Here is a 23,748-nt window from a genome sequence, read left to right as displayed (position 1 = left end):
TTGCTACCATTAATATGGTAAGTGTTTTAATAGGAGTGGAAGAAGAAGAAAAATTGTAAAAACGTTTGGTTTCTAACGACACAGCAATCAAGTTGAATTGATGACATGGCCACTGATGTTCAAGTTTAGATAATATAGCAAGTGAATTTTGTAGTATTCAGTTAGATCGAACAACATATGGCAAACATTTTTCAATCTATATGTTTTGTGAAAAATAAATGCTATAGGGAGAGATCAAAGAAAATTTGTTGTTTTGCAAATCAGTACCTGTTATTGCATCAGGACAATGTCTTTTTGATGTTTTTTATGAAGCTACTCAAACCTATAACACAGATAGGACAAAATGTATTGCAGTATGTGGTGATATTATGAAGACGATAACAAAAAGAATAGTGAATTTCTGAAAAAAAATTAAACGATCGTCTTATATGAAGGGCAGAATGGACGCACTGCTTCCTTCACGGACATGCCCTTGCCACAAAAAATATGCTGGAAAATCTCAAATAAATTCTTTGTAGAGCTGTAAAAATGGTTAATTTTATTAAAAGTCGACCATTTCAGAATAAGCTGTTTGCTAAACTATGCGATGAATTGAGCGAAAAGAAAAAAATTCTTCTTTTCCAATCACGGGGGAAAATGTTAACACGGTTATTGGAATCGCACGATGAATTAATAATATTTTTCTATGATAAACAAATGCCATTCTCAATAATTTTACAGAGTAAAAATGAGTAATATTTAATGAGTATATGTTGCTGTTGGCTAACTTAACCGATGTATTTTTGCATTTAAATGACTCAAATGTGAATTACTGGTTGAGATTCACATTCAGCTCATTGAAATGTCTGCTGATAAAACATTACAATTACATTTCACATCTGAAGATTTAGATATGTTTAGGTTTGCTCATTGGAAGTAAGAATTAAAGTTTAGTCACAGAAATATTTAAAATATTAATTGTTTTTGCCATGTCTTACCTCTGTGAAAAGAATTTTCATCTTTGGTTGCACTAAAAACTAAATGTAGAAATCGTCTTTTATCACTTAAAAACTATCTACTTTTATTTGTTTGTAACAGATCCAATACGTAAAAACTAATATAAACCAAACGCAACCATCTCCTTAACTTATTTTATTTACATGTGTACTTATAATAAAATGTTTATAATAAATAAGTATAAATAAGTGTCTTCTTTTTCATAACATGATTTCATTATTGTTTACACATAAAGTTGTAGACTAATTTCACGACCCACAGGTTGAGAATTGCTAGTTGATACCATACTCCAGCTGACAGGACTGATTGATTATGTATAAAAAATAACCTTCATACGGCAAGAGTAATCTGCATAAATGATTATTTTTACTAAACTAGAAAAATTGAATATAAATCTTTTTTAAGGATAAAGTCCTTATAATCAGTTCAAGCATAAAAACCCTCTGATTGGAAACAAATAGTTTCTTTCTATATAGTTGATAATAAATATTTCCTATATTTTTTTTTGTAAAAATTAACTAGTTCATTTTACAATTTATTTTCAATTATTTACAATTTATGTATTTTTTTGCTATTTCTAAAACTTTCTGGAAGCAAGGTGTCAAGTTTGAAAATTTACAAAAAAAATTGTATTTAAGATAAAAAAATTTCCCGATTTTAAATCATTACGTTTCTACAAAATTTGTTGTACTTTCGGGAGGAGGTGTTACTATCTCCTGTACTCCCCTCGCTTGCTAGTTTCAAGTATTTTCGAAATTACCACAGACACCGGTGGAATTGAATTTTGTTCTTTTTGAAATCTGTCAAAAATTAAATTATTTTAAAAGTAGATAATGCATTTTTGTATTAAAAGCAAGCAAGAATAATACCGAAAAAATAATAGGAACAAAAAATTGCAAAAGAATGTTGTAGAAAAATATTTAAAAAAATAAAGCATGATGTAACGCTTTCTGATAATCAAAGAATAGATTTTGAAGGTATCTTAAAAATTTCATGTTGTCAAAGCCTTCATAATTCATCTTTTGTAACTTTCTAATATAGATTTTTTTTATAAAATTAATTTTATTTAAGTTGTATAACTAGAAAATAAGTAAACTAATTCAATACTTATGTTCTTTTTTTATATTATTTAACTTTCTATATGCTGGGTTGGGAATGAAGTAGTAACATACAGTTAAATTTCGTTTATTAATTATTACTGAATTCAATCAATTTGCTTATTTCATTATTGTTGGAGCTAACTAAAACAAAAACTGCTTTTCTAAATAATATAATAAAATTATTTCCCGTTTATTATTTAAGTTATAAAGTGTACGAAAATTGCTAATATGTTAAATATTACATAACAAAATAAATAAATTACTGTGTTCTTTTGGATTAATTGAAATAAATACTACACTTTCAGAGGTTTAATCTGTTATACTTGATGATTATATTTGTTCACTGAAAACAGCAAAGAAAAAAAAAATGTTTAAAGTTAGGTGTTTATGAACGTTCTCGTGGCCTCGTTTAGATTTAGAACTTTTGGACACAGAAAAAATATCTATCATAATGGCGTTTTTTTCTTGTCTTGAAAGTAGGCTACTTTTAATTTTGTCGAGATTTTCAATAAGATGATATATTTTTATTAAATACGGTAGGATAATAATTAGGTAAGTTAGTATTTGTTTATATTACATCTTAGAATTCTTTTTTAGTTATCTAATAAAATTTGTTTGTTATTTTAACCTAATCCTTCATTATAGAAATGTCAGAAAACTAGTGAAAAGTAAAGGACAAGGCTGTTAACTATTTTCTATCAGTTTATATTTTACTGAATGAAATTTTAATTATAAAACTAATTACTTATTATTTTTGTACTTAAAATTCCGTAATTAATATTTATATTATATTTCTTATTGTTGTTGGTTGTTTTGGTTTTTAGTAGAAATTTTAGGTTGAATGTTTTTACTTAAATATCAGATATCAGTATAACAGGCTGTTGACCTCGAACAATCCTTTTTTGTTTTTAAGATTTATTTTTAAGAATTTTGTTAAAATTGTGTGATACTTTGGGATTCCCTTAAATTCGTGTTTTAACATATTTTTGATGTCCGAGTGCTTTTTGCTCTATGATCGTAATTTATTTGTATTTATATTATTACTCATTTAAGGATTAATTTAGTGATGATCACTATTTGTGACTGAGAAAAAAAAAATTATATTAGTGAAGCAATATTTTTTCTCCATGTTTGTAGATTCTTGTAAGGATTTAAGTTACATATTTTTATTAGAAATTATTTGAACTATCACTCTCGTTATGTTTACCTTGATTTTAGTATTATTATTCAAGCCTGTATAGATTTATGATAAAAACTTTCCAGTGACCCAATTTCTGTAATATTTTATTTGATAATTTAAAAAAAGCTGTAATGATTTTTTTTCCTTTATTTGTTCAATTACTTTTAAAATGTAAAAATTTTAAAAGATTAATGTTTTTACAACTCTTACAATTAAGGATTTCCAAAAGTGTGCATTATTTGTTAAATTAGTTTACTTATAAACCAGTTTGTAAGTTAAATTTTAACAAGTAAAGGTTCTGTGTTTACATTCAGCCTAGCCAAACCATTCATTAATTTTCAAAATTAACAATATAATTTGTTGGTGAACTGGATTGTCTAACATTCATAATTGGTGATTTTTATATATAAATAATATTAACTTACCAGGAATTGGGTCAGTGCTATTTTTTATTTAGATTTCTTTGTTAGGTCTGTTATTTAGATTTAAAATACTGAAATTTATTTAAACAAAACTACTTGTAGCTGAAATTCTGCCTGTGCTAATAATCTTTTGATAGTAATACATATCTGGTCACCAGAGAAGTAAAATTTAGATCTGTGATGTGATAAATTGATTCTGTTTAATGCTTTTAAATGTTATTACACATGTGTACCAGTTTGTCATATTTATATTTAATTAATTTCTTTATTAAAAAGTAAATTAAGCTAATTGTAAGTATTTTGTTCATTTAAATTTTCATGGGCATTTTGACTTCCAGTTCAAACATTCCGCTTCTACTCTCAGTATTTTCTTATGTTTACATTTTTTGTTCTCTGTATTTAAAATGTATACATGGGAGAGACTTACAATTATAAAAATTAAAAAAGGTTACAATTTACGTTATCCCATTTTAATATTACAAGCTGAATTATTTGGCTTCTGCAGGTACCTGAGGAATTTTTACCCTACCTATTATCCAAAAGAGAAACCTTAATAGAAATTCTACAAAACCTTCAACTTTAGTTACATATCTGTAACTCTAGTATTTATTTCCTGTTTACATTTTAATGGATATTTTTAACCTTAAAATAGAGATTTGTCAAATTCGTTTGATTTTAGACCAGGTAATTTTCAGTATATTTTAAATTTGCAAGTTTTATATAAACAATTTACATTTCTAAATACATAAATTTATATAAAATTCATGTGCGATGTGGGTGTAAAATAGCACTTAAAATTTTAAGAACTGGAATTAGTCATAATTTTTCAGTATTACTGAACTTTAAGGGTGGTTTTAGGTGTAGATTTATCGAGGTAATTCAGTTTTTGGGTTAACATCTGAGAGAATTTTGTGTAATTTGACAGTAATTTTTTTTTATAGTAATATTCAAATCTGTGTGACTAAATCATGTTTTGTGAAATTTATTTACTTCCTGCAAGTGACTGTTAGAAAAATATCTAATTTTTTTATTTCATTTATAATGATTAGGTGAATTCCTTCAGGTATGAGCTATAATAGAAGGGATTATTGAATCATTATTTTCCTAGATTGATGGTTTTTTTTTCAAGTTACCTTTGTGTTCCTTATAAAAAGAAAGAAAAAATTCACTGGCTTTATTAAAATGATTTTTATTAGTTACACAATTCTAATTGGATTTTGTATGAACCTAACTGACAAAGCAATTTGCTGATTGAAATTTTAGTCTGCTATTTGTCTACTTAAATACTTAACCTACGTAAGAATAAATACTCACCCGTTGACTGCATCCTGTTGAAGAAATATCCATTTTGATACATTCTGCAATGAAAGATATTTTTGCGATTTACGCTCTGCAAATAAATTGTTTAATAATAGATTTTAGTGGGGTAAAGCAAATGAAATTTGATTCAGTTTTCATGTAAAATATTTTTGTTACAATTTTGATTGAGGTTTCCTTCCAGGTAATAAAAAAAAATCTGCTATCAGAGGAATGTAGTTCAACATGTACATATACACTAGCTGGCTTGTTTTGATCACCTTTGTTTAGTTTAGATAGCTAAATGTGTTTATTAATCTCATGCTTGTGAGAATAATATTGATAAACAACAATTAGAACCTGTTGAATTTATAAAATTTATTGTATTGTAATTTCTTCAGAGCATTAGTTTGGCCAGCATGGGATTTAAAACTTTTAAGTGATCTGAAGTATGTGAAAAACCAGTCCCCCATCTTATAAACTAGTAATTATAGTAGGTTACTTGTCCTTCGTACGAGTAAAAATTAATTTTGTAACTACTGTTCCAACAAACACCACAAGGATATAACCATACTAGAGATAGGTGCAACCAGTCACTGCATCTCTGGATCCATTGCATCATACACCATCACACCTTTTAAAGCTACTTTTCTTGTTAACCATTAGAGATATAAAAAAAAAACTTTTTATAAAAAATTGTTATTTCAAATACTGGGATTGGCCTCTGAATTCGATTTGATGAGCCAACTGTGAAACTCTTTATGCAATTGTTTCATAAAATGCTCTTGCAAATTTCATCTCAATTGGTTAAGTAGTTTTAGTGTGGTAATATAACAGACTCACAGACACTGCTAAATTTATACATAGGTTATATTTTTGTTTATACACTATATCTCAAAGGCCCAATGATTAAATACTCTTAACCCTCAGCGATAGGTTCACCAGGCCATGATCTATTGTTAATTAGAATACAACATAGGACTAGGGAGTTGTAATCTGGAAACCAATGGTGTTAAAATTTAATTGGTACTACTTAGCCTTAATCAAGCTGATTGTACATGTAGAAAGGCAAATGCATTTAACCTCTTTTCCACTCCAATACCAATACTATATTGTCTTATTAATATCATGATAAATGACACGACTTAACTAATTTTACTTTTTACAGGAAAGAATATTATTCCCTATTTAGTCTTTTCATCATATTCGATATTCATTGCTATACTCTTCCTCAAAACCATTGTTACCATGTTTTCTGATATCAGCACTGTATCTATATCAAAAGAAAGTGCCGTGCTGTGGGTAGAAGGCACCCAACTCCCAACCTGGAAGCAAACAACTTTCTGCTCAAGCCTTTGTGCAGGAAGTCTCCCACCCTAAAAAATGTTGTTTTCATGAAATAGTTAATCAATGTTTTGGTTTTGAAATTGCATTTTTGTATAAGAAACATAGTGAAAAATGCTTGGAAATAAAAACTCCTAGATATTATTAAATATCTGTTGATCTGCGTTTATAAAAATAATTTTTTTTTTCAAATATGAGGTGTTTTATTTATTTTGTTAACTATTATTAACAAAATAACCGAATTGAATTAAAAATAAAGTTAGTGTAGTATTAAATTTTTCATATTTATCTATCTTTGTTTTGATGATTTCATTTATACTTGGATCATTAGATTATTCTCAAAATTATTGACCATTATTTTAGGCACATTCCAAGCATTGTTGAGTGCAAATAATTTTTTATTTGTTCTTTTTCCTTCTGATGCTACAGATGCCGGTAGTGATAAATAAATATATCATTTAATGGCATTATTCAGAAATGTGTATTAATTTGTTTTTGAATATGTATTTTAAAATATCCTGAGGAGAAACTCCAACAGAATTTTGCAAGTTTTTTCAATTCCCCAATTAGTTTTGCCATCAGTATTGCAATTATTAGAATCTAGTGTATCGTTCAGTTTTAATTGCAAACCTTGACAAAGTACTATTAAGTACTATTAATTGATCGCATTAATTAATCCGTAATTTAATTTAGATTTATCCTTTTTATAACTTTAAAGACCCAAAGTGTTTTGTTGTAATAAATTAAAATTTTTCCTCGATTGAATTTTTTGTTGTGAGTAAAATGGTAAAGAAAGATTATTTTAAAATCTTGTTCAGGGTCAACTATTGCCTTGTCAGATGCTGTGTAATAAAAAAATTCTGTTTTTATTTTTCTTTATATCTGGAAAAGTGGGATTAACATAAAGATCACTTGATACACTACTTTGCAGTGTTAATAATATTGTTTTCAAAGAATCTTATCTCCAGAAAATATTTAATTGTAAAACATGAATGATTTGGATTTTCTATAATTTTCCTTCAAATTGTTAAAAAACACAAGTTCCAAATGGAGTGAATTTTTTATATATTTTAGTATAAATAAAAAAGGTACCCCTCACAGTAAGGGTGCACAATCGTATGCACAGCTGTTTCCAAAGATTATTAATAACAGGATTAGAAAATCTTGTTAGCACATCATATATTGGTTGGAATGTATATGTATAACTTTAGTGGTAAAACCATTAACACTAATGAACGTACTCAGTTCTAATTACCATTGCTAATTTCATGGTTATTATTTCTGTTAATAATTATTAAATTAATATTTTTTTTTATACGATAAATTTTTGTGGGTTGATCAAATTGGTTAAAGTTCTTATAACATCAAACGTATTGTTTTATTTAGAAACGTATTTATAAATCACCAAGTTTTTTTATTGTTATTTAATATATATTATGTCTATTTATATTCCTGTCTTAAATAGATATTATATATCTGGGTTATTAAAAAATTCAGAACTTAGTTTAAAATGAGCTGTTATGATATAATATTCTCTCATGTCTGATATTCTGGCATGTAAGAAAGAACCTTTTCAAATAAGCCTCCAATTACAATATATTACTTGTATTTTTAACATTTCTAGTTGAGAGATCAAAAAGATTTTATTCAAAATATTAAATTATTTCCTTTTAACAATATCATTCTATTAACATTTTTAAATACAAATTAGATAAATGTAAATTTTACATATATTTATTTAGTGTGCATAACTACATTTGCTTAAGCTTTTTTAAGTTTTTCTTTCTGTACCGATGTTATTTACATTTTATCTTAATATAGTTGCTTCACTATTATTTCATATAAATATTACTCTTTTTTATATATTTATAATATGCACTACAACCATCCTCTTAATTCATCATTAATTTCATACTTTGTAATAATGCTATGATCAAAGATTTTCCATGGTTTTTCTTTAATTTTTGGGAAAATACTTAGTGGAATTATTTTTTATTGACTACCCGATCTATTAGAAATGCCAAGTTTCAGTCGGATACATTCATAATTCTCTTGCTGGTAGTTGTTTGAGTCCATCAAGTATTGTGATTTGTGAAAAACTGGTGAAAGAGAATTTCATGTGGTGATCAGACTTTGGTTTTTTGAAAGGCAGAATCACAAGAATTGAAAACAAAGGTGGATAAATATTAATGCTGACTCGGCTCCATTGATTAGAACAATTTACAAAGTGGTTTACTTATTTTCAGTCTTCATATGGCACAAACAGCAGTGAAAATTTCAAATGATCTGTTGAGGCTAAGAAAATTAAAAATGCTTTAGATTGCTAAGAAAATAGGAATTGAAAATTATTGCTGTATCATATTTTGTACAAATATTTACTTATGAGAAAACTGCCCACAAGTTGGTTGTCATGTTTGTTCACAATCTATGAAAAACTTACGTAACATATGTAAGCGTGGTTGGGGTTATTTCAGTGTACTTTAATAGGTATAAAATGTTATCTTACCGCACAATGGAGATCAGCAACTCTTTATCTGAATGAATAAATTTTGTGACCTTGTTTAATTTGTTAATGCGTTTTATAGTATTTTTTTTAATTGGCCGTTTTGCATGCAACTTTTTTTTTTGCTTAGCTGCTGGCATGCTGGAGGAAGTATGTAATGGCAGAACTAGCTCGGAGTATGGGCAATCTTGATTGGCTGTCTCCACATTCACCATCTCCATCCTCATCGCCCAGCCGTACTACAACTTCGACTACATCGTCATCATCATTGTCAAGCAGGGATGGAAAACCACCGTATAGGTAAACATAAGCATTGTCTTCATTGTTTTAACAGTAATAATTGCCAAATCTCCATTGCATCATTTTAAAATGACTGCCTTTCATCTGGAGGATCTGGGTTCAAATCCCAATCAGGCATGAAATTTTTCACGTCACAAAAATTCATGCAGTTTAATAAATTGATGCAATTTAATTTTAATTACAATCAAGGGGCAGGAAGATATGGACTGGGTGGGTCCTGTATTTCAAAATGCTATTCAACGGATGGGTAAATTTTTTTTGCGTAATTTAATGTAATCCCTGATTTTTTAGTTATTGAACCAGAATTGCATTTCTAATATTTTGAAATCTTGACTTATTTTGTGATTTATAATTTTATACAGAGTGTTCAGAAAGTTGCTGTGTGCCGGATTATGGAAGTGTAATGATGAAACTTTCGTAATTATTACTTTGTATCTGTATTTCACTATTTAGATATTACAATAACGAATAGTTTATTCCCTTTTTGAGAGTTCGCAAGGTTCCACTGTTCCAGTGAAACCTTGCAAACTCCTTTACATTATGTCAGTATATCAACATTAGTCACCAATCTTGTCTTGCGTATTTAGCAAGTTTGGAATATTTTTTTTTTTTGGAATTGTATTGTGCGTTTTTCAAAATGTCAATAAAACAATTTTACAATAAAGTATTTAAAGTAGTATAAAGTGTAGTGGTATGAAATTTATAAGCCGCTTCATACAACTGAAAGTTCTTATAAAAACAGAATTTTATCTTATTTTTTCCATTCCAGCTTTAAAGTGAAATGTAAATATTATCAAATGTTTGTAATATTACAGCAATTTCTTAATGAGGGATGATTGTATTTGTTAAATAGGATCAGTGGATAGAAAATTAACTATATATCGAAGCCAGAAGCTGGGATTTCTTAACCTCTGATCTGATATTTAGATGTAGTTAATTGTACATTCTGTCAATGATTGTAATTATATTTATTGTCTTATTATAAATTTGTTTCAGCTATGCAAGTCTAATTCGTCTTGCGATAAGCAATGCTCCACAAGGAAAGATGACATTGTCTGAAATTTATCAGTATATTATACAGACATTTCCTTATTACAGGGATGCTAATACTGGTTGGAAGGTAAATAATTTCTTGTTTTATGATTTTTGTTCTGCACACACACACACACACGCGCGCGCGCATGTGTATTTTACCTAATATATTCTTTCTTTGTCTTTGCTTCTATATATTCCTATCCTGAAATTATTCTTTTACCTTTTTCCTATTCATAATGACTTACAATTATTTATAGTGGATTTTGAATACAGCAATGAAGTAAATAAGAACTAGATTTTATTCTTGCTCTCTGTAGTGTGTCTTTTAGATTATGAGCCCTACATACTTCAGCTTGAAAGGCATTCTTTGCACTTGTGTCCTTTTAGTTCTTTTAAGTCAGTTCTATGCATTAGTAAGGCAGAACCTATCCTTAAGAGAGAGAAAAAGAGAAATTTAAAAATTGTGCTTTTTGTAATTGGAACATCATTTAGTTTAAGACTTACCCTATAGACTGATGTCAATATGAAAGTCAAAAAAGACTCAATCTTGTTTTGGTTTAAGTTGGGAAATTCGTGCGGCTTATCTACCACCTTCCCAAGACTTTGCATTTACAGTTTTAAGAAGAAATCTAGTAAGATCGTTCCTGAATTGTTTAGTGAAAAAGTTGATGTACGAGTTGGGTTTCTCTTTGTTGTAATTACCATATTTGATTGTATATGAGGAATGCCTTTTAAGTTTTTACAAAAACAAAAAAAAATTATTTGTATGAATCATATTATTGTTTCTCAAAATATTTGCCTTTAAGATTTATATACTTTTGCATGTGTTTGAACAAATTCTTTTTTCCACTTTGAAGTTGGTACCTCTAAAACATGGTTTTGGAAGGTTTCAACAGCTTCTTAGGCGATGAAAATTGCTGTCCATTTGTTGTTTAACATTCAGGAACAAAAAGAAGTTATTGGGCTATAAATTAGGTGAATACAGGCAATAAGACACTAATTGAATATTTTTCTTCATCATTGTTTGACATGCTTTGTGAGAGCTAGCAATCTCTTATGACTTGTCAGTTGTTTTTCCTGATTTCATTGATGACTTCTGGCAAGCAAATTTTTGTATACAATTCAGCATTAACTGTTCTTCGATCCTCTAAAGCAGTGGTTGCTACATGTCCAGTGCAACCAAAGAAACAACCGCGATCATTTTCTTTGTTTACGAAGTGCTTCGTAAACAAACCGCTTTTATATGATTCGGTTCATCGTGGAACACTAACAGTTGATTTTTGCTTATTTTGTTGCTTGTACAAATATATCCAAGTTTCATATCCTGTTAACGATGTATACAGATTTTGCATTTCCTCTGTAGAATTGTTTGAGCATTTCCTTACACCAACTGACACAAGTCTATTTTCGAGCTTCGGTGAAATTATGCGGTATCCATCAGGAACAGATCTTTTTCACAGCTAAATGTTCATGCAAAATGTACTGCAGTAGTCTATCCTCTTCAATCATGTTGCGCACAGCATCAAATTTTTTTGAACAACCAATTTTTTTTGATCTTCACAAAATTCTAATCCTAACTCTTCGTAATACTTAACTGTACACGCAGGTAGATAATAAATCAGCGGGATAATCCTTGCATTGAATCACTTTATCAAGATAGAAAAGAAATTATCAAATATTAATAAAAAATAAATGTTTTAACTATTATTTTAAGAAAAAAGTAAAATAAATGAAATTAAAACGTGGTTTCACAGAAATGGAAAGATTAAAAACTTTTACAGATGGATTTAATCATCCATCTTCTGTAAAAGTTTGAAAATGTAATTCTATGTTTTAAATTTACCTGTATTCTAAATTATCTTTATGAAAATAAGACCCCCATATTTGTTTCTATAAAACATTGTTTTTATTTTGTTTCTATAAAATATAGAAACAAAATAAACTATGAAACAAAAGCCTGGTCAAATCCAAAGGTAAGTTGGCCTCGCATACCGGTTGATCCCAATTTTAGGTTGACCCACATTTTGTGGGAGAAAGTATAAGAAAAAAACCTCATTCTATATTTGGTCAGGCAAATACAGTATTTCCTTATAGACTTACTGTTTGGTTTCAAGTTTTGCATCTTCAGGATCACTTTGCATGGTGACTTAGACCCTAAAACTTCTGGCATTATTTTTTGGCCTGAATTACACCATCAACCCAATATTAATAAACTACTCTTATTCTCTTTTCACTCACGAGAGGAGTCCTACTCTGGGAAAGAAAGGATAAAAAATTAAAATCTAAAATCCTGTATGGCATTTCCAAATCTGTAATAAATAAAACTGGATTGAGTTGAAGAATTTTAATGATTTGGTTTCAATTTTTGCATGTACAGAATAACTCTACTGGCTGGCTTGGATCCTAAAACTGTCATAGCATTATTTTTTGGCCTTAATTACACCATCAATCCAATATTAATCAACTACTCTATTTTCTTTTCACTCGTGACAGTCCTACTCTGGAAAGAAAGGATAGAAAGTTAAAAGATAAAAAGTCTAAAATCTTTGTGTAGCATTTCGAAATCAATAATAAATAAAACTTTAAACTTGTAATTTTCAAATTTTTCTGTGATTTGTTATACTGGACCACTCATGGTCCACTATGTAATACCATGCCCACTATGAATGCAATTCATCGCATTCCTGTGTTACGTAATGAAATATTTTTATAAAACTTGCCCTACAGTGCATTGAATGCCAGGTTGCAAATCAGTTGAACAAGTGTGATGTACGCTTGTGCTTGTTCATTATAAAAAATATATATATATGCTCCATTATATGGAAGCAACTGATTTGGCAAAAAGTGTGTTATTCATTTGGAAGGAGAAATTAATTTTAACTTAGTAGATATTTTCTGATTCTTTATTGTAGTTTGTACATTAATTTTTGGCATATGTCTGCAGGAATTTTTTTGATGCATTGTACTATTTCAAATATTTTTTAATTTATCATGGTTTTTTTTTTTTACAGAATTCCATAAGGCACAATTTATCATTAAATAAATGTTTTACGAAGGTAGCTCGGCCAAAAGATGATCCTGGTAAAGGATCATATTGGGCAATTGATTATTCTCACAACCAGGATGATGTTGTAACTAGAAAAAAAGTTAAATTGCCAAGGGTAACATCTTATTTTTCAACTTTTAATAATTATTATTAATAGTAATGTTGGTTAAGTTGTAATTGAAGGCATGCGGTTAAAATTTGTACCGAATCTAGAATAATTAGTTTAATTTGGTAATAGTACAAACTAATAAAGCTTAGTATACAAAAAAGACAAAGATAGTAGTGTTATTATACAGAAGTACAAAAATAATATTGATGTTTTTAAAGCTGTTTAATATCTCTTAACTTCAATTTACCGTAATAAATAACAAATAAAAAGAAAGAGTAACTCTTAAACAGGTTTTTCCCCTGTAAGTGTTCAATGTGAGCACCTTTTGTCATGCAAAACTAATTCATCCAACTGATAAAAGAGTTCATCCCATACTTTAGCTAGTATGTCTGGAGTAATGGAAACAAATGCTCTTTCAATCCTGAGCCTCAAAGCTGTTAATCGGTAGGTAGTAAAGGCATGTACAAAATATATACTAAACAAAACAGAAAAAGATCATGTGGTGTCAGTCAGGTGATCTCAGAGACCACTGCAAAGATTGCTCTCCATCAATTGTATGCCGACCAATCTAGCAGTTTGGGGAAAACTTTATTCAACCGATCTTGTACAGAGTTAAGTCAGTAAGGAGGGCCCCATCTTGTTACCAAATAAAATTCTGTATAGATTGTACTCTCTTCTTTCTTTTAAGATTATTAAAGTATTCTGTTGCAATGAAACTCCCTTAACAGACACTTCCCAATAATGAACTCGATAGACACTTTTAGATCACTTGGCAGTTTTTTAGTGGTATTAATGGATAAAATACTTCTCAGTAACGGACCTTCTAAATAATGGACGCGTACAATGAATTTACCTATAAAAACTGTTCTGGTAGTAAAAACGGACAGCAGGAATAAAAATTTGTATTTTCCTTGTTTTATTTTATATTCAGTGCGACTAATTTGTTTATCTGTTGTGAATTGCTTAATTTCCTGCCTAGATGTCGATGTTATGATTTCAATCAGTTATATCATCCAACGGGTTGTGTGCAATTGTATACTGTACATTGAACGCATGTAATATTGTTACGAAATAGTACTTTTTCTTGTAGTTGATTTTCTATGTACGTTTACTATATGTTCAGATTTGTATATCTTATAAAAATCGTTACTGCAACTTAAAATAGCTTAAAATCGTAAGCACTTGATGTTAAAAGAAAAAGTAGCAGTTATAAATGTTAAAGAAAGAGAAAAGCTCAATGTCCATGATATGGCAAAATGTTTTTTTGTCAGGATAACTCAGATAAGGGATATCTTAAAAACTTGATAACTTGATATCCTAAAGTCATAGACTAAAAATGGCAATCTGTTAAGCAAACGTGCATTTCCTAAAACGCCAGGCCCAGCGGTTGACAAGTTGACTTATGAGTGGTTTTGTAGGGCTTGTGCTAACAACATTCTGGTCTTGGAACTTTGATATGTGAGAAAGCCGTAGAAATTGGTAAAGAAAGTTGTTGTGATGAGTTTAAAACACGGTTAGATAAATTCCAAATTAGACATAACATTTCATATAAAAGTTTTTGTGATGATGCTCATGCTGGTGCTATAGATGAGAATTTGGTGTCTTAGTGGAAGGAAAGGTTAAATGAAATATCATCGAGTTATAATGAAAAACATTTTTAATTGTGATGAGACTGATAGTTTTTTCCAGGTTTTACCCAGTGAAAAATGTGTTTGAAAGAAGAAAAATGTATAGGGGTAAGATGTCAAAAGAAGAATGGACAGTTATGTTGGCTGAGAATATGAATATGAATATAAATTTGAATAAATCATACTAATTGGCAAAGCTGCAAAGTCACAGATGTTTTAACAACGTGAACTTCATTAGAAATTGAACGGTATTCAAATAAAAAATCTTGGATGACTAGGCACATAATGATGGACTGATAGTTAAATTTTGATCATAGAATGGGAAGGAAAAATAGGAAAGTCATACTATTCCTGGACAATGCAAAATCCCACCGTAACATTAACTTAGAAAACGTAAAATTGATATTCCTTACCCCAAATACTAATACAATATGTCAACTGCTTGATCTTTCAGAACTTTAAAATTCCGTACAGAAAAAATGTGCTAAGGTAGTTATTGTCAACAGTGGAAGTTAAGGATGCTGATGAGCTTTCTAAAAGCATTAGTGTTAAATACAGTTTTATGGATTCATATGGCTATAAAGCAGGTTACTACTACGACAGTGAGAAATTGTTTCATAAAAACTGGTATTAAACTTCAATAAACTAACTTAATTCCGACATTGAAAATCTTACTGAACCCAATGCAAATTATCTGGAACAGTATAAATTACAAGAACTTATTGAACATTTGAAAACTACAAAGAGTACCTGAACATTGATGATGCACTCAACACAGAGGACATATCAATAGACATTCGTGATCTTGCTGCTGCCTCAGACTATACTTCTTCCAAAACGAATGACAATGTCAGTGATAATGACTATGAACCTGGATTTACAATCACGAGTAAGGAAGCAAGAGAAGAGGTTACATAAAACAATATTTATTAACAATAAGGATTATTGGAAGGTAATATTTTAATATAAGAAGTGCAGTTGCTTAATTGAAAAACATGACTTAAAATTAAAATAAACAGCTATTTTAAACAATCTACATATAAGTAGATTGTACGTATCCATATTTAATTTTTACATTATATTTTGTACATGTGTTTTGACTAATTCTTGTATATTGTCACTTTAATTAATTAATAGTTTTGTAGCTTCATTGTTTTTGTTCCATTTTAGTCTACTACAGACCTCTTATTCCCTTATTTTATTGGTTGGTTACTGTAGTACAGGATTAATCTTTCTTTTATTCAAATATGAACATAGAGAACAAGTTTTATTTTCTGAAAAACATTTTTAAAAATCTTGATCTGCAGTCATATTATTAATTAGCAACATTTTTTTTTCACTTTTAATTTATATGAAATAAATACATGATACCGTTGTTCTATTTAAATTTTTTTCTGTACAATAACCAAACATAATATACTGTATTCACAATTATCTGAATAGTGGATGCCTCTAAATAACAGACAAATTTTTGTTCCCAATTTGTGTCTGATATAGGGAAGTTTTACTGTTTTTCACTTATGTAATCTGTTAACATTGTATTCTTTCTTACCATTGCATCCACAAATTATCATTTTGGCAACATCATTACCATACATAAAACCTTGTTCATTCTTAGACAAGAAATAAAAAACATCTTGTTACACATACACATATATGGGGATACATGCATACATGGACACACAGAGTGACTGACCAACAAAATTAAAAATATTATTTTATAAAGTAAATTTAAAAATATCTTGGTACTTATTCTTATTGTTAAAGATAGATGTTTTCAGTCTTCTCTGATTTGTGTTTGAATCAGGTGTCACCGTACAGTCCTGAATGTAGCAGCAACAGCAACGATAATATGAATGCGATAATACGCAATACCAAACAGCAACAGCAACATATGACAACAGTGACACCCGCAGCTGCAACTCCTAATCTGTCTGTTGAGGAACAATTGCATCAGCCTAATGAATATACTACAAATACTGGTCAGTATAATTCCAATTAGATCTATGCTTATTACCATCGTAACTTTTAGTCTTAAGGGAGAGTTAATGACCACAATCACCAGACTTACCGGACTTAAGACATTTCCATTTAATGTTGTTGACTACACATAGTTTCCTAATAGATTTGTGTCTATGAGGCGTCTTTTTAAAGTAAGATCCATTTTAAATCTGCCACCTTTGTGTGAAATGTAAACAAATGGCGTTTGTATAGTTCAGTTAATTTCAATCAATAGTTTAGTAATTTTGTTGTTAGCTGTTCATAACCGTCCGTTTATAATGAATGCTACAATTTATGTTCACACTGAGTTTTCCAAAGATAGCAAATGAGACAACTGGGGGTGTTAGAAAATCTTCAATCATGCACCCTACAGCCCTCTGTAATTTTCTTTTTTTTTTTACCTTTTAACGGTTGCTTTGCAGTATGAATTGAAAAATGGCATTACTGCAGGATTTAAATTACTGGCGGCATATTTTTGAAGAGAGAATCAAGAAGTTAGTTAAATGCTAATGAAAAATTTATTGAAGGCAGCTAGCTACGTAGAGAATAAATGTAGTTTTTTCATATTTTTCAGTTTGTTTTTATTTCAAAATGGATCTTACTTTAAAATTCATGTCGTACAATTTTTTCTTATTTTCCTTAATGTTCTTGTTCACCATTTCTATTGTTTTCTGTATTTGTTACTTGTATTTCCTTTACTTTTAGTTTTATATTGGATCTGACATATATCATCAAAGTAGAGGAAATTTTAAGTATTTAAAATGTTATGTACAATTTGGTGTTTGGTTTTTTCGTTTATTTCCCGATAAATGCAAAAACTATTGAAAAAATCATTATAAAATTTTACTGTAGCTTTTTTTTTATGACCTCTGGAATGTTTATCATAGTTCAAACCTCACCACTAGCATTACTATATAAATCACAAATAAATTTAAAAAAAAAAACTGTAAATAAATATCCTAGAACTTTTTAGTAATTTAATGTTATTGTCTATATTGATTTTTGTCTCTATCATCGCAATATTGTCTCGTTTGGCAGTTACATGATTTACTAAATTTAATGTCATTGTGTATAAAATGCCAATTTGTATTATCGTAATATATGTAAAAACAAATTAGTTTGATAATAAAATTAAAGGGAATGACAACTATTTACACATTTAACAACTGGAAAGTTGTAATCCATCCAAGTTAATATATTTTATCCAGTAAGTTGTGAATATCAATATAATTGTTGAAAGCAACAATCCACACGTAATTATTAAAAACCTATTTCCGATTTTTTGACACGGGGGCTAGTTAAGTATTATTTTTAAGTTTAAGTATAAGTATATTTTTACATACTGGTATTTTTTACCGTGATAGCTTACTCATCATAATTGTTTTTCTTTTTTTTGTGCTTTTATTAGTTATCGATGAATTTACGTTAGGCGATAGCAAAGAGATGTCTGCTGTTTTGACTGGATTGCTCTATCATTACGGCATTGAACCACCAGAACGTACAAATACCGTTAATGATACATGTGTCGGCATAGATGGAATTAATAAATTATCACCGGCACCGTGTGATACGTCGATGACAACTTATTATCAACAACAGGAGCAAAATTATCATAATATGACATCATATTATGATCAGCAACAGCACGATTATTTACAGCAGCATCAATTACAAGATTCTACAAGTAATCGATTAACGACAACACCATTATCGTCTTGTTTGAGGCAGCAACTACAGGGGAATAGTGGCTGTAATAAGGGAAATGATGATATTGGCATTAACAGGTAGACTATAGCTATTTGTGATTTGTATTTTAATTACATTGGGATTTCATCGCACAACTAATAATGGTTATTGTTTTTGTAACAATAATTTAATCCTACTGCTGGTAAAAGTCACTATTTATGATGTTGATCCTAGTAGTCATAATAGTAGCATCACTGTTGCAACTTCAGTTGCAAACGTTTAACAGCAGACTTTTTGTGGTCTTATCAATTTTACTTCCAGAGCTGATTTTTGTATTACATAAGACTCATCAACTGGGAGTTTTTTTGCACCTATATTTTTCTTCATCAGTAGGTCTATAAAACACTATAAACATTTTTTGCTCATTCCACTTCAGTGTGGTAGCAAAACATATTATTTTAATTTTTAAATTAAATTTATCTCGCAAGTTTCCCTTTGCATTTAAAATTTTATTTTTTTATAACCCTTAATTTTTAGTATTTCTTGAAAAAAAATTAGCCAAAAATTTTCATCCCCTTTCTAGAAAATTACAACTTTGCTTATTTAGAATAGTGGTTGTATTTTGATATTTTTTAAACAATCTTAAAAAGTTCTTTTTTTGAGTTTATTATCAAGACAAAAATTAATTTTACCTGAAATATGTAAAAACAATCATAATTTTTTTTTTAAAGAAATTATTTTTATCATAGGTACAAGTAAAGCTTAAAAAGTTTTTAATTCAATCGTTCAGTTTTAAAAGTTTTAAAAAAAGTTTGTTAATTTGATCATGAAAATACATTTCATTTTTGAAAAATATTTCAAAAAAGATTTTTCTAAAAGTGAATTGCATAACTTTACCTGTATAACTGGGAAAGTTATGCAATTCATTGCTGGCTTTTTTATTATTTAAAACTAGATTTTTAAGGATTTTTGTACTATCCAAAATTTGAAGTGAGCTATGTTTTGAGTCTGTGCACCAGGTAGATCAATCCAAAATTTGAAGTGAGCTAAATTGTGTGCATGTATCAGATAGATGGACAAATTTGGAGCTAAAGCCCAATCAGTTACCAAAATATACATTGCAAGCATAGGGTTAGCTAGCTAGCACAGCTTTAGTTGGCACAGTTTTCTGTGTAAGCCAATAAATTTAAATATAAGTTTCACTATTTCTTTTATTTAACTATTAATGCAGAATAGTATAACTTTCTGCGTAAACTGCTCTTAAACGTAGCCGTTTAATTTATAGAGAAGTGAGTAATTTAGAAAAGTAATAGAACCGATGTTTTGACAAAGACATACATTACATATAGCATCTAAAGAGAGTTAGTTTCTATATTACTAGATTATCAACATTGTGTTGAAAAGATTACCACTTTTAATTTGTAAATATTCTTTTTAATTTAAACCTAGAATATCATGGAAGTACAATGGAACGTATGTAAAAAAAAAGTTAATGATGTTTCTTTTTGGCAGTTATTGTACTGATAGTGGTTATGAAGATTATCAGCGGTGTTCATCATCATCGTCGTCTTCAGCTCCAGAACAATACTATACAAAATCGGCAACAGCTCACGGTCAACACCATCAAAGTCACAGTCATGTACATTGTCTTCAGCGGCAAAACAATCCATCGGCTGTGAACAGCTGCAAAAATGAAAACGAAGATGGAATGAGTCGTAGTTGTTGTTTTTACGGTTACGATAATAATAGTTATAGTACAACATCTTTGACATCATGCGAGTACCAGACGGTGACACCACCTTGTGATGATACAGCACAACAGTACAGTAACAGTGGTACAGATTATTATCAAAATGTAAGCCATCACCATACGGTCGGACCACCAGCGCCGGCTGCTGTGCCTGTTTTACAGCCTGGTACTTATAACAATAATAATAATAGTAATACTAATACTAATTTACAAAACCAACAAGAGTGCTTTAATAATAATAATAATAGTAGTAATAGTAGTAGTAGTAGTAGTAGTAATAATGATGATGATAATGATAGATGTAGTGTTAATAATACTAGCATAAATGGTACCAATTGTAGGTTACGCGACTATACTAATAATAATAGTAATGGTATAGTAAGCAGTAATAATAATAATAATTCTGGTACTAGTTGTAGTTTAACAGACTATACAGCTGAAAGTTTGGCTACAGTGTCTTCATACAGCGGTACCACTACAGTAAATAATAATAATAATAACAATAATAGTAATAATTATAACCAAAATAATAATAATGTGCAGTCTCTTAAAGATATTGCGACAGGTTTACCAACTGTTATAACAGTGGCTGGTACAAATTCAAGGCTGGCAGTGGTTGGTAGTAGTAGTAGTAATAATAATAATAATAATAATGAAAGTAGTAGTCATAGTCATAGGAGTGTTGGTGATAATATTTGTGGTGGAGATGAAATTAGTGCATGGGAATCAGTATTGTTATAGCAGTTGCAATATTGTAAAAGTATTTTTATCGCGTAATTATATTATTGTTATTAAGATAAGTAAAGTAATATTAGTATTATTTATTGTTATTATTTTTTTATTTTATATTATTTTTTAAAATTCTAATTTATTTTTAGTTATTTAAAATAATTATGTTACATGTACTAGTCAATCAAAACTGTATTTACCTGACCACCGGTAGAAATACTACTGTTATATATTTGTAAACACGATTTTAGTACAATCATGATCTTCATGTAAATAACTGCTAAATCATTTTCTAATGTTAGCATTTCTGTTTTTATTTATATTTAAAAATGGCTGATATTGAGAGAGTACCCTTCTTTAAAGTGCTGCTATATTAAGGTAAAAATTTAGTTTTTCATCTGATTTGTTTGTTAGCAATGAAAACTATTATATCATTACGCATTTATTATTTTTCTATATTTGTAAATTTTAAAAACAAAGGATTAAACAAATTAATCTATTTTTAAAAAAAAGTTCATAAATACCTTGGGTTAGCCTTAAATTTTTTTTTTGTTGAAAATATTTTCTTGACACAATTGACTGACTTGTACATTTTCAATACAACTGACATCATATACGAGTCCGCAATCCAATATGTCTAGTTTTTATAGTTTTATAGTTTTTCTTAGCGGAGTTACAGCTATTCAAAGTGTTAACTTTTTCAATCTGAGCACTATTTACTGTTTGTTGGCTTAAAAACCTTTTTTGCAGATCTACAATCAGTCATTTATGCCACTTATTTTTGAATAAGAGCTAAAGCTGTTGGAATATTCCCACTTGTGATTATGAATCTGCCGGGAGCAAAATAAAAGTGCCAGTTACCCTAGGGATTTCATTACAGTTTGGGCTGGGATTTTCCACTCAAAAACTTCAGTAGAAATTTCCAAAATAAAGCAAAAACATGGCTGCATGATTTTCATGAAATGGTTGTGTGCATTGTGAAACGGTTATAAATTGTAATGACATAAAATACTTACTCCAGCATATTTTCTGCCTTCTGTCCTCGATACCTACTTTGACTAGAAGTTTTAGTTACAGTATTTTTCAGGATAATATTAATATTGTCTTGTTTTACTTTAACCTGCTGTTAGTTAAATAAATAAATAGTAAAATAAATACCCAAGTCAGTAGTGACATCATCTTCATTATCTGTAGAAGTACCGGGACTAATAGTTAAATAAATCATTAGTAAAAAAAAAGAAAATGTATTATAAAAATTAGGCTTATGTAAAAATAGTGTTATAGAAGTTACATGTAATCAGTGTTTACATCTTGTGTTGCTTACATATTACGTAGAACTTCATGTATTTAAAAAAAAGATCATAATTACTTATAAAATCGTTTTTATTTAGTCACTGTATTTTTTGGTACATTCAGAGATACGTGCTGTTTAAAGATAGGTGCTCTGCACTCATTGCATTTGTTAGTGTACCTGTTCTTTCTTGTAGGACAGTACTTGCATTTTGGAGACTTCTGGTCATTAGGTTCTGCAGGCCGACCTTCAACATTATTGGCAAGATCTTTAGCATTTCCAAGACAGTTTTTAATTTTTTATTTTGTGGAAATAGTCAGTGTTTTGATTTGTACTCTTCAACAGCTGATTTTTCACTAACTCTTCTCTGAGATCCATCAAGCATTCTTCTTTTTATATTCACATTAGTGTTTGTTTTAGAAATAATCAGAGCATTGATAGCACCGCATTCAGCATACCATCAAAAATAGTAAATGGCCATCTTTGACTGATTCGTGATGTCCAGTCTACTATATCCAGTTTTGATTCACAATATTCTGTTTTTAGACAGTCAACGACATCTACACCACCTTTAGTACATTAGGTACAACATCCAGTATAGTTGATGTGTATAAAAAAATGAATAATCCACACTTAGACTCCCTTTACCTCTTACTTAAAATTGCAAGAATTGAAATGCCCAGAGTACATAATTAAAGTAGAGTCTTTTATTGTTATAAAAAGAAGAATATTGTATCAAAACTTAACATACTCTGTTTACAAAACAAATAAATAAGAGGTTAACACTTCTACACATGAATTAATTGTTATCTGTGTCATAGAGATTGTTACCCAAGTCAGTAGTGACATCATCTTCATTATCTGTAGAAGTACCGGGACTTGATGGTTCTTCAGTCTTTGTTTGATGGAATAGGCTTTGATAAAATTGATGGTGTATTATCGGTAGCACAAACTGCAGAAGTTCCAACAGATCTTTATACGTTGTGTACTTTAGCTTTGGCTTTTCAACTATCTGTTGAAGGGTGGCAGGTTGTACAGGTATTTTACCTGTTCGTTTTCTTATTGGCAGTTCCTTGTAAGGCAGAATATATTTTGCTGATGTTGACTTGGGTTTGCCTTTTCATAATGCAGTAGCTGCATTCCTCGTATCCCTTGGCACAGTTTTCCAGTAGTACTGGTATAGTGGTTGAAGATCAATGAAGTCGAAGTCTTCATCCTTTTTCTTGGTAACAAAACATTTTTGACTTGCTGATGCAATCAGATTTATCCAATCTTCTGGTACATATATTTCATGTAGGTTCTTCTATTTTTTTTTTAAGTTTAGTGATCTCA

General features: G+C 29.3%; 1 protein-coding gene across 1 annotated transcript; it reads left to right on the top strand.

Moving 5' to 3' along the window:
- The first annotated feature begins 2,537 nt into the window (after window positions 1-2,537).
- Window positions 2,538-21,137, top strand: LOC142334068 (uncharacterized). The gene is made up of 7 exons (XM_075381735.1): window positions 2,538-2,648; window positions 8,972-9,141; window positions 10,138-10,261; window positions 13,188-13,337; window positions 16,767-16,941; window positions 18,369-18,744; window positions 20,159-21,137. Exons 2-7 carry the CDS (start codon window positions 8,999-9,001, stop codon window positions 21,135-21,137), a joined length of 1,947 nt encoding a protein of 648 aa, XP_075237850.1. The 5' UTR covers window positions 2,538-2,648; window positions 8,972-8,998.
- The last annotated feature ends 2,611 nt before the right edge of the window (window positions 21,138-23,748 follow it).

Source organism: Lycorma delicatula, chromosome 13 (assembly GCF_047948215.1).
Source record: "Lycorma delicatula isolate Av1 chromosome 13, ASM4794821v1, whole genome shotgun sequence".
In the NCBI taxonomy this organism is placed as follows: domain Eukaryota; kingdom Metazoa; phylum Arthropoda; class Insecta; order Hemiptera; family Fulgoridae; genus Lycorma; species Lycorma delicatula.
Note: the sequence above shows the minus strand (reverse complement) of the source record. Positions and strands in the feature narration are given on the sequence as shown.